A 17,462-nucleotide genomic window follows, 5' to 3' on the forward strand; every position below is an offset into this window, starting at 1 on the left:
ATAATATAATGAATTGCAGCAAGGGAGCGTTAAGTAATAGCAAAGGTATTATGTAGGTTATGGAAGATGAAAAAGTTTACTTTCTGCTGTGTATTAAATGGTTAAAATGGAATGACTGATAAATGCTTGAAATTTTCCCTGTGTTATACCAAGTTTTCTAAAGACAACCTTGCAGATACAGTCGTGGTATGATATTCTGTGGCTTTTAAACTCCACTCAGCCCAGGCGCTTTATTACATCAAATCTCCTGAAGATTTAAGTATGTTTGTGATTTTATATGCCAGTGTTTCATACACATCATTAACACTGTTCTCCATAAAATTATCCATTTGCTTTAGTAATGCAAGACTGAGGGATCTGTTTTCTTAGAGGGATTGTATTGTCCAAATAGGCAGAAACACATTTGTATCTTGGACACTTCTCATTAAAATGATTCAGAGCAATACTGGTGGAAAATGTAAACAGGAGCAGTTTGGTGTTCTTTCTGGTTACCAAAAAGCACTAATTTAATGGATTTAGACCTTGGGGAAGCACTGACAAAAGAAAAAAAAATTCTCTTTTATTATCAATTTAAATGCACTGTTAGAAGGAAATGATTATAACATAGATGTGTTTATCATGGTACTTGATAATTAACTAAACCCAAAGGCTTTAATGTCTTCATTCCTTTGTGGAAGTATATGTGTTTGTAAATACATGTAAATAAATGCTACTGCAAGGCAACTTAATAATTTAATTTTTCTCACGATATTGATTACCTAATAATAAAATTGATCTTTAACATTAGTTAAACAAGTTTTCAAAATGAATTTGCAGAATCAAACATCAGGTTTTTTTGTACCTTGTTATCCCAAATACTCTGTTCTTGGCAGACAGCTTGACTAGGTGTGGAACCTTCCCCACACTTCTGACATTTTTTCATATTTTACAGGGCAAGGGGCTTCTTGGACCACCTGTAAGTATCATTTTTACAATTAATAAATACATTGTTTAATGAATCTGTTAAAATATTCAATAAAGCTATTATACTGTAATAAAAAGTAATTCAGTGAAAAAAGACACTTTTAATCCTGGTGTTCTATGTCTATTATGTACGCTTTCTTCAGCTACTGCTGAGGTTGCTTAGGTCTGTGTTATATGGGCAAGAATACTGGTGTCTGAAGGCATATTTTGTTGTTTGAGAAAATTACATGTTCTCACTCCTTGGATGCTTGTTATAGAGGTATTGTATGGTTTAAAAATACTATTTAACTTGGTTGTTATAGGGTCCAACTGGTGCAGCAGGACTTCCTGGGGAAGTAGGTCGTGCTGGTCCACCTGTAAGTACTACCATGTTTGCTAAAAATCTAGGTTTATTCAGTTGCTAGAAGGTATTTATAGAAAAATGAATAATTACTGTGCCATCTAAACACTATTTGGATTATAACCACACTTGAAAACATATTTTTTTCCTCTACAGTGATCACTGGTAGAGGAAAGATTGTGTTTGAAGCTCATCAGAAATAAGGAACAGTGAATAGCACAAAGTCAGGGCCACCCATTAGATTAGAATTAAATGTTTCATATAGTGTCCCATACTCTACTTCTCTTCTTATTCAAGGAAAGCTAAAATCAAAAAGCAAACCTGCCAGAAATACAGGAAATGTAAAACTTAAGATTACACGCAGACCTTTAGCTGTACTCCTGTCTTCTCACATATACATTATGGTACATGAGCACATACTATTTCTGTTTCCCATTTGCATATCAGTGAACATGGCAATTCAGTATTTCTTCTTAGTCTCATTTTAAGTGTGACTCCATCTACTGACCTTACTACTAAACTGTACACTCAGTTTCAGCATACTGTCATATTTTGACTACATACTTTACCACTGAAATGCAAATTGAAGCCAATTGTTAATTTTTTACTTGAAACCTGAAATAGCATTAAAATTTTTTTTAATGCATACCTCTCCGTGTGTTGCACTCAGTCATATAAATGAATATAAAAAAGAATATTAAAAACTGCCAATTTGTTTCAGAAGATGATCCATCTAGCTCACTGTCTTGTCTGTAGCAAGGGCAATAATGGATACCTAGGGAAGTGTACAGGCTATTTGTAAAATGACATTTTTCTGTCATACTGTCCCACATTCTGGCAGTTGGCAGTTCAGAGACTGCCTGAATCAGAAGTTGCATCTGTGCTGCCTGTTTAAAAAGCTACATATGAGCCTATCCTCCATTAATATAGTCAGTCCCTTTTTGAATCCATTTATATCATGGTCCTAGACAACACATTGAGATAATGAGTCCCACAATGTAATTATACATTGTGTGGAAAAGAAATATTCCTTTTCAGTGTTTTTAAACCTATGGCCCTATAGCTCATGCGTTGTGAGAATTAGTGAATAATTTTTCTATATTCATCCTTTTAATTTCATTTATGATTTAATAACATACCAAACATAATATTGAAATGACAGTATTAAGTTAAAAGGTGGTCCCTGTCAGAATATTAAATTCATTTTAATTAAAAGCATTCAGAAAAAATAATTTGCAGAGGTTCTGTGTTGTCTTTACTTCTGAAAGCACTGGACATCAAAACTTCACAAACAGGAGATTCTAACTTGGTAAATTCATCTCGGGCTCTGAAAAAGGGGATTTTTTCCCCTCTGTGCTTTGGGCATTTTTGCCAGTTACTGGGATTCTTTTAATTCAGAACTTAATTAGCAGTTATGAGATAGAGGAGTGCATAGATGATCCTCTGGTCAGATGTTTCAGCTTTCTAAAGCAGCTGGAAATTTACTGTTTTTTTGTGGCTCCTATTCCACAACATGGCTCTCATTCTACTAAAAAATTGGTTTTCCCATTCTAATATGGGAGCCATTTTGTGGGTTGACATTTTAATTGGCTACCTAGCATGTCCTTCTGTAGCTACTTAATTTCTTACTGTTGTTGTGTGGTATGAATACGTAACTACTGGTTGTCATTATTACTATGAATTAACAAAATTATTTTACCCTTTTTTAGGGAGATGCAGGAAAAAGAGGGCCACCAGGGCCACCAGGACCACCAGGCCCTCAGGTAAGTGATTGCCTTTAATATGTGCTGATGTCTGAATTACGTATTGTTGCTGCTTGAATAAAACTTCTCCTCAAGTCCTACAGCTGAATACTGACTTTAGGATTTCAGCAGGCTGTATTAATTCATAATGTCTACAGGCTTGTGTTCAAAGCCTGAGATACAACTCATTTAATCATATCAACATTCGATCTTCCATTTAGAAAGCAAGTTTCTAATCTTCATGGTTATAAAAGATAGTTTGAAATGCAAACTGTGTAACTTCTGTCATGATGTTTTCCCATTTCTACAAATGGTCTTAAACTGTAACTTTTACAGGTTTTAAACTTCCCTGTGCATTATAGTATTACTGTAAACGTAGTCTTTGTTGGACCTCACCGGTCCAACAGAGATAGACTTTTCTCTGTTAGGAGGAGAAAAATTTAATATTTATTTGGCTCATGAGCCAGAAATATATGCTCCCAGGTGGGCTAAGTTCTAATGTCTTTCTTGCAACCAGGCCTGCTACTTGCAAGGGATAGAAGAAAGCTTTACACCAGTGCTTTGCCTCTCTAGGGGAATGGTTATCTTCTTTGAGCCTCTTGGGAGGAGGGATGTGTGTTATGCCTTTGTCTTGTGGTTATTTACCTGCCCAGAGAGATAAAATGGAGCGTTTGGCAGACACATCGGAGGCTGGATGCTGAGGATGTGAAATGCAAACCTCTGGGAAACATGTCATACTAATGTCTTTGTAAAAGCTGTACTGTTCCAAGGCACTGTAAATGATATGAGTGGTAAAGTGGCAAAGAATAATTAGGAAACAAGTAAAAAAGAATTCTCAATAATGGTATATGCTGCTTCTATTCCTTGGCAGTTTTGTCCTTTTTAGATTTCTGAATTGCCACAATCCCACTCCAGTTGATGACATTATGGACCCAAACTTACATCAGCCTTTTTTTAATCCTTCTGTATAAAAGGAGACCAGCTCATACCTTAAACTCCCCTGTGCTTCTCTCTGAAACAGTGTGCTCCCTCTCACTGGGCTTTAAAGAATCCAGCTGCTGCTGTGAAATCGTATTTCTCCTGTTGTGCCTCATAAGCCTCCTGTTAGCTTCCATCAAGTATTTGATTTAATATGAGGAATGGCCTTCCCCCCCCCCCCCCCCGCCCCCCTTCCTTTTCACTTAGATCTCTAGTTTATTACAATTCCATTAACTGCCAGACATCTCACTCATCTACCAATACTTGTGTTGTGGGAATATTATTTTCTCTGTAAAGATCTGAACCTTTTGCTGAATGGTAAGTTGGAGAAGTAAAAGTTATCCTTATTGCAGAAATTGTCTTGGGTTCTGTTGGAAATTCATGGGGTTTGGATATATTTGCTCTACATTTAATAGAAAATATGTTTTAGGTAGCTTAAAAAATAAAATAAATATTTTGTTTTTTGGAAAAGTTGATCTAATTTAGAGGACAGGATTTTGCAGGTACTTGCAATCCTACAATAAAATCCTACAGTACCTGCAATCCTACAATAAAATCCTACAGTTTAGGTGCTTTTCATGTCAGAGATCCTTTGGTTGATTATACTTCTGATTCCAGCTTTAGATAGCAGTATTTTCTGTTTTGTCTAATGACTATATTGTCTAATGAGTCAGGTTTGCTTATTTCTCTTTTACTGACTTTGATTAATTTCATTTAATTTAGGGAACAATTGGTCTGCAAGATGGTGACCCATTGGTAAGATAGTTGTCCACGTTTTTTTTTTTTTAAATAATCTCAGACAACCTTATTCAACCTATGTGGTAGTAACTATGTGGATGCTTTTCCAGTGTCCCAGTGCTTGTCCACCTGGCCGCCCAGGACATGCTGGCTTAATGGGAATGAAGGTAAGAGAATCTGTTTGTTCAAGCATTCCTTACAGAGATACTGTCTCAAAGCACTAGGGAGGGTAACTGCTGGCTTAACAGAAGGGCAGTTCACTTTTAATTTCAAAAAACATTGCATCAGTGTGGATGCTTAGGGTTATTTCAATTCTTGACTGCCAAAATAACCTCTTGTTGTTAAAATCTCTTACTGCTGTTGTAATCTTCAGGGTAAAATTTATGTGTGGTCCTGAAAGAATTAGAGTATGTGAAGGATTGCTTCGTTCACTTTCTGGACCATTTGTAGTCTGACTCCAGAAACTCTCAATATTCCCCCAAATCCTTAGTCTTTTTTCGTTCTTTCTCTCTTCCTGGGAGACCTATAACATACTAAATTGAAATGAACACATTCTGAGTCTCATTTTATCTAAGATTTTTTTTTAATGTATTCTTTGCTGGTTTCTAAGAATACTGTTGGCCTGAGGAAATTGTTATGGGGTAATGTAAGAAGAAATACTAACCTGCCTAGAAATACAGCCTTGTTAGGTCCAGGAGCAGATCTTTTTGGACATGGTACTTGATATGTGGTGTTAACTAGATAGATGAGGAAGCAGTGGTAAATGAGGATTGCAGAGGGAACAGTAAGATAGTTCTGAGGATTCCGTGTGTTTCGCGAAACTCAGTATTTTAATTTTGAATAAACTCTAATTATTTATTTACTTTTTTTTTACATTTATTTTAGGGACAGAAAGGTTCAAAAGGAGAGTCTGGTGAACCAGGAAAACAATTTTATAAGGTAAAAAAAAAAAAAAGAAAAGAGGAAAAACTGCTGTTGTTTTTAGCGAGCTAATAGTAGTTTAACCTCTTCTTCAAAAACAGTATTATATTTTGTTAGAACTATTAATTATTTTACCAGGATGCATGAAGAGATACTACATATCATAATGACCCACAGTAACCAAAGGCATATCTCTATTCTTCATTCACCTGTACTCTGTATTTATTATGATGCACAAGTCATAGTCCTCTTGCTTTTTATTTTGATAATTCAATATAATTATTATGGAACTCATGGCAAAAATTGAAGTAAAATTTATTAATTGGAAAGCTTCCAAACACTTAAATGCAGAAGAATTCTGTGGATTTACCAAGTAAATTGTTCTGTGGCACAGATGAGTAGTAACAGGAAGAATGAGAGGGAAAAATGTATTTGAGAGGGAAAGGACACAGTATAAGTTCATACGCAAAGAAAGATTATAACTATAGTAAAGAGGCCAAGTCCAATTCAGCTTGAAGACTGAAATGTGAACTCTTTTAAGGTGTTTCATTTTAATTAAACTTGTTTAATATTGAAATTTCTGTAAGAAAAGATGAGAAGATTTGCACTGCCTTGGTCCATGCTTCAATGCTGGAGGAAAAAAAATCAGAGAAAAGTTTTTTCTAAAAAAACCCCCTGCTTTCTATTCCTAAGTATGTTGAAAAGAATATTAATTTATTAGAAACAGCTCACCTATTTTTTTCCTGGATGTTGAGCAGTTGTCTTATGCTCCAAAATCCCTTTTTGCAAATTAAACTGGCAGTAACTACTGTCATTCCATTAGTGTGCACTATCATTGTACGAGAGACGTTGTCATCTAATCAAATAGAGGTTTGACCAGATAAGACATTTTACCATTTTAATTTTCAAAAAACTCTGAAGTGCAATGTGCTGCATTGTGATGCAGAGCTACTAGCATATCCAGTCCATTCACATATATGAGTATACCTTCATTACACTTTTAGCCTGAAAGAACAAGAAAACCTAAAGGGATTAACGTCAAGAAAAAAAGGAATGACAGATTAAAATATCATTATTCTTTATACTGGGGTTGCTTTGAAATTACCCTTTTGACTAATAGTTGAATGGAATGTGAACCTAAATGAGTATCTGTCTGTGTTCTGAGGAAGTAGTGTGACTTTAGATTTCCTTCAAGCAGGACATAGTGGCAGAAAACAGTGAGTAGTAAATGTACTTCCTATGATGAGAGAGCAATATGCATGGTATGGATTAGCTACAGATGTATTCCTTTTGCTTTCCCAGGGTGAAGAAGGGGACCAAGGACCCAGTGGTGAAGTGGGAGCTCAAGGCCCTCCAGTAAAGTATTTCCTCTTGAATAGTGTTACCCGTTTGCTTTATTATGTCATATCTTTTTTTCTTCTTATTGTAAGAAAACAGATATTATAAAATCTCCTTTCTCTTTATTCTGCAATATTGTCTATGAGTGAAAGTAGAATTATTTAAGTCCCACCAAAAAGCTACATATATCGCTTAGCACAAAACTCTAAATAGTTCTATGGAAAGGCTTATTTTAAAAAGTATTTCATGTCCTAAATTTTGTGTTGTGCTTAGATGGTGCAAATAGTTGGGTTTTTTGTTTTGTTTTGTTTTTTTTCTTGGCCTTCCTTTCCAGAATTTTGATGACTGACTTCATCCTTGCAAAGCTGGTGTTTGTTTAAAACATGGTTAACTGAAATTCAGGCTTAGCTAAAACTTGAGGATGAAGTAGCAGCCACTGAAGGATAGATTTTTTTTTTTAAATTTTTTTTCTTATTTTTTTTTTGCCTTTTTGCCTGCCAAAGAAGCATCCTTCAATCACACCTATGATTTTGGAATTATTTTCTTGTCCTGCTTCACTTGACTTCTTTGTTCTGGCACATACCTCCTCGCTTGTTTCCTTGTGAGGAGCTCTTCTTATGGTTACCACAGCTGAACAGGCAATAGGGAACAGAATAAAGGGGTCATTCTAAGAGAAATAGGCATAGGCATAACACATTTAATTTCTATAATTTATTTTCTGATGGGGTCTTATGCTTTTTTCCTAGGTGCGAAACTGTTTCTTTAATGCCATTGGTGTCCAGATGTGATATTATACAGGAGCTTACCTTGATGCATATGACATCCAAATCCTAAATTACAGAATTCTCTATAAGCACAAGACAACATAAACCTCTGGATTAGGACTAGAGAAAGATAAAGAAAGAGCAGAGACTAAGTAAAGGAAAGGGTGTAATCCTTCTTATGTTTGATGCTGAAAAAAGTATCCTTGGCGCCCTGGTGCAGAGAAAGTACTTGTGTGAGATACAGCTTCTGCTGTCTGAAGGGCCTGTGGGGAGCAATTCATTTAACTCAGTTTGGTAAAGTTCTTCAATCACTGTGAAATAACACAGTAGAATTAAAAACCAATTAGAGATTGACTTTCCTTTCCTTTTTTTTTTTTAATGCATTACTCATTTCACTTCACTGTTTCACCAGTTGATGACCTTACAAACAAGCTTTAAAATAATTGTTTCTTATTAAAATGTAGGTTTCACAATATGCAGAAAGTGATGTCATAGACAACCTATGGAAAAGAGGATAGACAAGGCTTTAGAGACACAGATGGAGAGGCTGTAGACTGTGTTGTATTTTCTTGGACTCGATGATCTTAAAGGTCTTTTCCAACCTTAATGATTCTATGATTCTATGATTCTTGTATGTTTCTTACATAAATGAATGTGAAGCTCAGATCCATAGAAGGCATTAGGAATCCAGTCTCCACAGCAGCACCTGCAATCCAACACTTTCATGTAATGCATTGACAAGAAGACTTGCATAAGATAGCAACCTGGGAGAGGTGTTGCTTTTGATAGATAGTAGTGGGTACCGCAATGTGCCTACTTCCATCTCTGATCTTGGAACAAGGATTAGACTGTGGGTCTCTCCCTTGTTGGGCTGCTGTAGTCACTGTTGCATTATCACAGTTTTTCTCACGTTTTGGGATGACAAAGCTTTAAACGTTCTGTGCAAGATTCCATGTAACTTCGTTAGGAGCAAGTAAAAGGACTGCCCATCTAGAGTCTGGTCAAGGAGTAGGTTTGCCTACACTGCGTTGAAGTGCCTGTAGCTGTTTCATTAACACAGTTGTAGTGCATTCTTTTTGCTGCAGGACAAACACGTTATGGCTGAGGGTTTGGTCTCTCTGCAGAGAGGATACGTGTCATGTAGTTTCAGTCTCTCAGGAAGAGGAAAGAATTGAAGCCAAATTTCCCACGAGACTGTATTTTGAAGGGAAGTGATGATAGTTATGATACATCCTTCTGCACTAGGATGTCTACTCAGTCCAGCCTCTCAGGTGTAGTGGGCATATAAACTTAGCACTTGTATTCTCAAAAACCTTGCCCAATTTTGTCTACCTCTAGAGTTCTATAAAGTCTGATGGTGCCTTTCTCCTGCATCTGTCCTATACCCCACTGAAGACAACTTAGCATTTTTGCAAATCTGGCCTTCATGTGTTCCTCTCACACAGGCTGCACAGGGAGAATGCTTCAACTCTGTGGTAATTAAGAAGAGAAATCAGTGGTTTTTTTCAGTCCTTAAGGCATATTTGTCGTTGTAGCATTCAACCTAATAGTTTTGTTATTCTTTTAAAAAGTCTTAAATTAGTAACATATCAAATTACCATATAAAGTAAATATTCTAATACAGAAGTAGCTGGATTTCTCCTTTTATACTAAGAAAATAGTAAAATAAGCATAAAGAAAGCATAGAGAACTCTGAGTCTTCTGTCTGAAAACTAGGACAGTTCTGATGAAAAGATTTAAGCATAATTTGAATATACTGTTCATTTTCAGGGCATCCTGGGTATCAGAGGTATAACTGGTATAATGGGACCTAAAGGTACCAAAGTGAGTATTAACCTTTCTTTCCATAAAATGGCCTGGATAAAGAAATGTACACCCCTGAATGTTTTTAAATTTAAATGTCTCCTTTTTTCCCCTGCATTTTCTCTCTCCCGCCAGATGTATTTCCATAGCTATTTCCATGTACTTCTGGTTAGGAAGAAAGGCAGCTTGGTCCTTCTGATTAATGAAGTACACATACTCTTCACACCTTTCCCTCTGATCCTTGGATTTTAGTAGTTTGGCATGTGTGCAACTATGTAGTTAGCAAGATAGCAAGTTATAACAGTTATAAACTACAGCATGTTTTATTTAAAGCTAAAATTTATTAAGTAGTCCTTTCTGTGATTTGCATCTTCCTGAAGCCTTTTGCTTCCACTGTCCCAGTTTTTGTCAGGATTTTTAATTGAGAGTTTGTTCTTCTTCCATTCTTTCTGTCTCTTGCATCTTTTGTGTCTTAAATTGCTACCAGTGGGATTCATGTTTATATGGGCTCTGACTTTGCTGGCTAACTTTCCTGCTGTTCATCGAAGTGTTTCTAACTGTTATTTCAAAACTGACTGTTACATTTCTATTCTTATGATCTTGCTAAATCTATACGGTAAAAATTTCTGGAGAAGTAAAATGTAGCAATCATACCATTGTCTCCTTCTCCAAAAATGAAATCATGGAAACCTTATTCTGTGATCATCTATGTTCAGAAACAACATCAAATTTGTCCTGATTATGAAACTTCTCATGAGTGATCCTTCCTAACCTCTCAGACACATTTGCTAAGCTATTACTATCTTACTTTGCTTTTCTGGCCTTCTTTGTATCTTCTAATTCTTCATAGTTATTTGCCTACAGTTTTGTGCTGTTTTGTCTATTTGAAATATTTACTACATCTGTCTGACAGAGTTGTTCCTTATTCTCTGTAAACCTTTTTGAAAATATTTGTTTTTTCTCTCCATTTAAAATTACTTACAGGGTAGGAATTGCATTGTTTCCTTGAAAATTTGATAAAAATACCTGCACTGCACTTGATGATTTCTGTTCACATTTTGATGCTATTCTATTATGTGGTGAAGGATATAGTATTATTAAGGAAGACACAGACATTTTCTGAAGTAGTGTGAAAAGGTCTATCTCCTCACTGTCCGATATGATTTTTTTGAGAATGAATGGAACGCCATTTTTTGAACGACGTTTTTCCATAGTTAAAAAATATTGGCTTTCATAACTCCACAAAAAACCAAGCTAGATCAAAAAAAAAGTTTGCCAAAACTCCTTTGTGGGTTTTTCTTTTTAAAATTAGAGCTATACAAAAACCTCAGCTGTAGAGAATTTGCAGCTCCCAGCAAACCAGGAGGAAGCATAAGTTGTTAGTGTTTCAGCACTTCATTTTAATGTCTCGTGTTATCTCCTTGTTTTGTAGGGAGCTCGTGGGCTTGATGGTGAGCCTGGTCCCCAAGGTCTTCCTGGTGCACCTGTAAGTAGAGTGTGTGTTAGCCAAACACTTCCCAGGGTCTACCCAGTTAGATACTAAGTCCTGAAACTTTGTGGCTGTGAATCAGAAAAGCCTCTGATTAATCCAATTCCATTGATTCCCCACAGGTGAATAAAGGATATGACAGTGATGTCAAGTCCAGAATCTCTTACTGTCCCCAAGGAATTATGGGGTAGATGAACACATTTTAGCGTCTTAGTATGTTATTGTTACCTCTTCATTCTAAGTGCTACTGTGCATTAGGGTGGCTTGGAATTTTTCAGGTTTTAAACTGGAAAATATTCATTCATTAGAACAAAACCTGTACAGGGCAATTTGTGTCTTCTTTTTTTTTTAAATTCTTCTTTGCTCCCTGCCCCCCCAGCTGGAATTTATGCTTGGAATAGCCAGTAACTGTATGGGTTGAAGAAGTGAGTGCAACATCCTTTGCTTATACACTCCTGGATTCCTAGGGGATGGCCTGAGCTGTGTTTTTTAAAATGTAGCTGTCAGACGCAGTTTTAAGAAACTGCATTTTTAAATATAGTATGAGTTTAAGATGTCTGCTTTAACCAAGTGTGAATTGTACTGTTGTTGATTTACTGGAGGTTTTAGCTAATAATACAAGTAAGTTTATTCTGGTTTTATTGCTAAATAATCTTTTTTTTTTTCTTGTAGGGGGATCAAGGACAGAGAGGTCCACTGGGAGAGGCAGGTCCGAAGGGAGAAAGGGTGAGCACAGACAAATTTCAACTTGTGTTGACTTGCAAACATTGGTTACTTATAGCATATAAACATACAGCATAATTGGTACTCTCAAAGTAATGCGTATCTGAATAAGTATGTGTTGACATTCTTTGCATCTGTCATTTCAATGTGTTTATTTTCATTTTTTAAAATTATTATTATTCTTAGGGCCCTCAAGGTACAAGAGGAATAAATGGTCTCCCTGGGCCTAAAGGAGAGTCTGTATGTATATTTCATTTCTTCATTTGCTTCATGTCATGCTAATTTGTATATCAGAGTGCTTGGGTGGAATCTCTCCAAAAAATACATTAATTTTTTTTTCTTTTTTTTCTTTCAAGGGCTTACCAGGAGTTGATGGCCGGGAAGGGATCCCTGGAATGCCTGGAGCAAAAGTAAGGCACAGTTGGCATGTATCTGAGCTTTGGTAGTGCCCTAGATTTGTTCACTCATTTGTGGCTTTTTATTGTGCTGCTGCCTGTGGCTTTATGCACATTATTAGGGTAATTGAATGAACTTTCCCATCCTACAGATCCAAAAGTACTCCAGCTCTGTGTTCCAGAAATAAAATTTCCCCTTTTGTTTGATTTGCATAAATTACAACTTAAAATGTTTTTCAGGGTGAACCAGGAAAACCCGGATCTCCAGGTGACACAGGGCTTCAGGGACTTCCAGTAAGTATCTGGTATTTTACCTTGAAAGTTAGGCTCAGTTCGAACCATAGAAAGGCCATATATAGGTTAGTTTGATGCTGATGTTGGAGTAATTTAAGTGAAAACCTAAGCAAAAGGCCCAGGAAGAGTATGTGTAATGTAAGGGGAAATTCTGCTATGTGTATCCAAAACTTTTGCACAAAAGCCTAAATCTCCTCATGGTACTGTAATGAGGAACTTGGTCTTACAAGACGTTTGCGGCCAGTATGCAATTCTTTTAGGGTTTCTCATGTCTAAGTCCCTGTGGATATTTTGGTGTGACCCCACAGTTAGAGCTGGTCTCATTGTATTGATTAGGGCCAAACCTATTCCCAGGGTGAGCTGGAAGAGCTGACCTGCTAGTCTAACATACCTTAGATGAACAGTCATCTCCTTTTGATATTCTGATGGCTCAGAACATCTGGAATGCATCACACTCATACTTCTTTCTGCAGGGGGGGGGAGTTTTCATGTGTATCCCCTGTGGTGAAGTTATAGGGAATCAGGAGTGCTTTATGGACTCTTTTAGAAGGTAATCCTTGCACATTAACTGAGTAAGTTTGAAAACTGTGCCAATTGTCAAAAGCTAAATAGAAACTTCTTTGAAACACTATGCTATAGGAGTAATTGCTGTGAGGATATAGTGAAGGAGCTGTATTAAAACAGAACTGGAAGTAAATTTGTAATATGAAGTGAGCTCTTAAGCTTGGAAGAAAATTTGGTAAAAGCATACTTGCTATGAGCTGTTGCACAGACGTGAGGAAGGGATGAAATGTATACAAAAAGTATCTGTTAAACTCTCTACCTCCAGCCTCAGAATACTGGGACCAAGAATCTATTTTTAGTCTAAGCCAGAAAAAGCCACAACTCCTCATTTTCCATGCTCCTTTTGCCAATTTATGAAGTAGGAGTAATACTCCTTATCTGTTACTTTGTAAATAGAAAGAATTCAGGCTTGGTCCATTATTGGATAGAAGTGTTTCAGTATCGAGTAACAGGATTAGAAATACTTTAACATGAGAAAGATGTTTTTTAACACCATTTCCAATCCCCTTAACAACAAATAAACACTGTAAATGCTATTTCTTTCAGGGTTTACCAGGCTCTCCAGGTGTGAAAGGCATTCCTGGCCCAAAGGTAAATCATCTTGAGTATTGACTTTCTTGTAATACTGTATTTGTGCTTATCAAGTTCTAAAGTGTTCAGTGAAATTATATTAACTTTCTGTTGTGGTAAGAGACAAGCCTTCGGTTGAAAGAATTAAATATATTCTTTTATCAACTCTAGTCCTGTGCTTTTTCATGATTCTTTTGGTACATGAAGTGGTTTTCATGATTCCAGGCATTAAATAATACCTAAAAAAGGCCATTTCCTTTTAAATTTGTGGAAGTCATTGCTAGAGGAGGCATGTGACATGGGTACCTCACTACAGTTTGAGATGAGGGATCTTGTAATAAGAATAATATTTATATCTGCCCTAAGTTTATTGAGTCACAGAGACCGTCATCTCTATTTACATACCACCAAATTGCAGCATTAATTCCAATTAAGTTTACAAAAGTATTGTATGATCGAGGCTATGGAATGTTTCAGACAATAATGTTTGAGTTTAGTTTTAAGTAATTGAAAAAGAAAACTAGATTGAGACGTGAATTTCTTCTGAAATTACATGGAATGATATTTTCCTTCTGTGATTTGAGAGCAGCAATCAAGTCTTATTTGGGATTTGTCAGTACGTAAACAACAAAAGAACTGAAATCTGACTTTTGAAAAATTAGATAGAAGGAATTAGGTGAAAGTTAAATGAAAACCAAAATAAAGGTGGAAGTTAAAAAATGAATATAGGCTGATTTTGTTTTTTTTAGACCTTATTGATCTCCTTTTTTATTTTAAAATGGAACAGTAAACCATTGGCTTGGCTAATATTTTTCATCTTTTGTTCAACAGGGTAATAGAGGTCCCCCTGGGGTGCCAGGTTTGATGGGAAATTCTGGTAAACAGGTAAGATCATTAATCTTATTCAAAAGGTCTAGAAAAATGAAAAGTTTTGCATTGTGTAAAAAATCACTTTTCAAATTTGTTGCATTCTTCCCATCCCCAAAACAGGGTGAACAGGGTCCAGAGGGAGAAGCGGGTCCAACAGGTCCCCGGGGACCACCAGTAAGTATTGAATAAATTTCTAACTGACTGTATGTAATATTCCAGTGTCTCAAGTTATGGTTGCTGAAGCTAACCATGAGGTAAAAATATGATGCAGTACAAGTGCTAATTTTTAAGGTATATACTAGGTGTTCTTTAACCCGCTTCTGTACCAGGTGGATGTGCATCATCACATAGAGAAATCCAGAAGCACATGTCCTATGACTGTTTCTGGCTTTGGTGATAAATTAAATTTTAAATCTTTGTTTATATTCTTCTGGTCTTTGTTTTTAAATACTCTGAGTAAAAGCCCAAACAGGGGGAATGAAGGTGGTTTGTGACAAAAAGCTGGAACCAAACTCCTGTTCTTCCACTGCAACAGTCAACTCCCACAACTGGTGTTGAAAAGCTTAAATTCACTAGCTGTCAGTAGATCACTTGCTCTTTTCTTTAACTGTTTCAGCTTGTGCTATATATTACAAGGCTTAGCTGTATATTACAAGGTTTTGAACTTTGGACTAAGTATTCAGAACACGAATTTTTTTGGCTAGGACTTATTTCTAATGCACATAATGTGAAGAGTGAGGCAAGGTATGAAGGAAAGGTAGCTGTCTGTCCTACCTAGTAAAGAAAATGGCTAGAGATTGTCCTCAGCCCCCTTGGTCAACTGGCATGGCGTGGTTTGTCTTCATACTGCTAAACTCTCTTAACACACCCTCGTGTCTAAGAGGAGTCAAGTTGCATGTTGGGAACAGTCTCTTGCCAGTGTTCCCAAAACTGTTCTTGGGCGTTATCTAGGTAAGTCCAGTTCACCTGAGACAAAAGCATGCTAACCATTTATCATGGATGATGGTGGGATGCTGCTTGGGCCTGTGCCTCGGCCCTTTCTGGTTGGTATTATGAATGTAGCTGTAGTGATGTGAAGTATAGCATTTGCTTGGGAACACTGATGTAGTTTTTTTCACTGGAGATTTTTCTTAACACTAGAAAGATTCGGAAGACTGGAGAAATCGTTGCTGGGCAGGTAGCTCACTGCAGGACATAAATGTGCATAATAATATGCACATAATAAATATTTCTATAATAAATAAGGAAAGTGAACTGATGGCATTTGCTGAGGCCCAGTGTTGAAGACAAAGGACAACTGTTCCTGAGGCATGCTTGGGGTACTAGAGAGTCTGCTGGGTACAGATTTCTGATAGCCTCTAGAGTGGACCTGGCATGGATTGAAGTTACATAAGGATGATCTAATTTCCCTTTGCTGTTAATCCTTCTGTGAGGGATGAGAGGGTCAGTGATTTGAAGAAAATCTTCATATAGCAAAATTCAGCCTGATGACATTGACAAGGCTCCAGGCTCTGTAACCAATTGCTTTTGCCAGCTTCTCTCTTGCCACTGATACCCTAGGGATACTTTCCTGGAATTTTCTGAGCTTCTGCTACCATACAGTGACATAAGAGTTTTACTCATGCAGTTGTAGGGTTGTCCTCATAGAGGGCTTAGAGAGTTACGGATAGGGATATATTTGTAAGGATATTTCATGGGTCAGGAGTATCTTCTCTGAATTAACTCTTAAACACACAGCAGCAGTCAGCCAAGTAACAGATTTAATTTTCTTCTGTTTTCTTCTGTGGTTTGCGTTCTTGTGTGGTAGATGCATTAATTCATAAGATCACATTTATTTTAGACTGAATCTTTGTATGAGTGCTGTGTCCACAGCTGCCTATGAATGATATAAAAAGGAGATTGTATGAGCATATACTTACTAGGATGAAATACAGGTATCTTCAGCCTCCCATATACCCAGCTTGCAAACATTTATTTTTGTTTTTTGTGTTTAAAAGTGTTGGGTGCACTAGAAAAAGTTTTCAGTCCTGTTCTTCTTGAGCTGATATTTTGTATACTTGTAACAGGAATAAGAATTATAATTGAATCAGACCAAAGCACTTGCCCACTCTGATAATGCACTGTAATCTGTTAAACTATGCTTTTAATCCTTTCAATGTGAACATGAATTTACAAAATCAGCAGTCCATAGAACAGGAGTTGACACGCAAGGTTAATTATTAGTAACCCTGTAGTCGGACAGAAATACTTAATGCAGATTAAATACAATGAACCAGCAAGACATCTGGATATCTTGCCTTTATTTTCTCTGTTTTTACAAAGTGCACTCATTTTGGAAAACGTGAATATTAGAACAAAAGCAAAAAAAGAAAAAACTTTTGGTCAATACAAAATGGAGAAAGGAAGTAAATTATTGATAATAAAGTAAGGTTGCATGTAGAACATTAAACAGTAATCTATTTCTCATCTATAGTTCCTTTAAAGCTATAAAAAGCCTTGAATAAACTATGTTTATCTTCCTTCTGCTCAAGACTACAGGCGGCATATGACTGGAATGGCCTTCTGTTTTCTTTTTGGGAACACTGGAAAAAACATTACTTCTACACAAAAAACTGGAATGATCAGGATTTTTTGTTCAGGAAGGACACAGGGTTGGATTATTGAACCTCAGTGAGCTTTGGTCCAAGTTGAGTTTGTATTTATTTTCAGGGCAGAATAAAGAGTGTTTTCTCTTTCTTCTTCAGCATGTACATACAGTAGATATATTTGATATGATAGATATATTTGAGCCTCTCAGCTTTTAGGACTCCGCCCTTACATTTCCAGGAAAAAAAAAAATCTGCCAGTTAAATAATTCTACACGCCATGATTTTCAAACTTCTAAAACTAGTAATTTTGAAAATAATTTGAGAAAAGCTTTTATAATTCCTCTAAAGATAATTTTTCTTGTGCATATTTTTGTATTCAGAT

At 36.4% G+C, this 17,462-nt stretch overlaps 1 protein-coding gene across 2 annotated transcripts in view; it reads left to right on the forward strand.

Annotated features, from left to right (window-relative positions):
• The window catches only part of COL9A1 (collagen type IX alpha 1 chain), an 88,393-nt gene that overhangs the window by 29,786 nt on the left and 41,145 nt on the right, over positions 1-17,462 (forward strand). For both annotated transcript variants that reach the window (XM_009275787.1, XM_009275786.1), the window contains exons 13-28: positions 932-955; positions 1,266-1,319; positions 3,013-3,066; positions 4,747-4,779; positions 4,872-4,928; positions 5,647-5,700; positions 6,985-7,038; positions 9,555-9,608; positions 11,020-11,073; positions 11,749-11,802; positions 11,986-12,039; positions 12,156-12,209; positions 12,435-12,488; positions 13,599-13,643; positions 14,454-14,507; positions 14,613-14,666. In XM_009275787.1, the coding sequence (XP_009274062.1) occupies positions 932-955; positions 1,266-1,319; positions 3,013-3,066; positions 4,747-4,779; positions 4,872-4,928; positions 5,647-5,700; positions 6,985-7,038; positions 9,555-9,608; positions 11,020-11,073; positions 11,749-11,802; positions 11,986-12,039; positions 12,156-12,209; positions 12,435-12,488; positions 13,599-13,643; positions 14,454-14,507; positions 14,613-14,666 (807 nt within the window). The remainder of the gene's footprint in view (positions 1-931; positions 956-1,265; positions 1,320-3,012; positions 3,067-4,746; positions 4,780-4,871; positions 4,929-5,646; positions 5,701-6,984; positions 7,039-9,554; positions 9,609-11,019; positions 11,074-11,748; positions 11,803-11,985; positions 12,040-12,155; positions 12,210-12,434; positions 12,489-13,598; positions 13,644-14,453; positions 14,508-14,612; positions 14,667-17,462) is intronic.

This window comes from Aptenodytes forsteri, unplaced genomic scaffold (genome assembly GCF_000699145.1).
Source record: "Aptenodytes forsteri isolate BGI_AS27 unplaced genomic scaffold, ASM69914v1 Scaffold256, whole genome shotgun sequence".
Taxonomy (NCBI): domain Eukaryota; kingdom Metazoa; phylum Chordata; class Aves; order Sphenisciformes; family Spheniscidae; genus Aptenodytes; species Aptenodytes forsteri.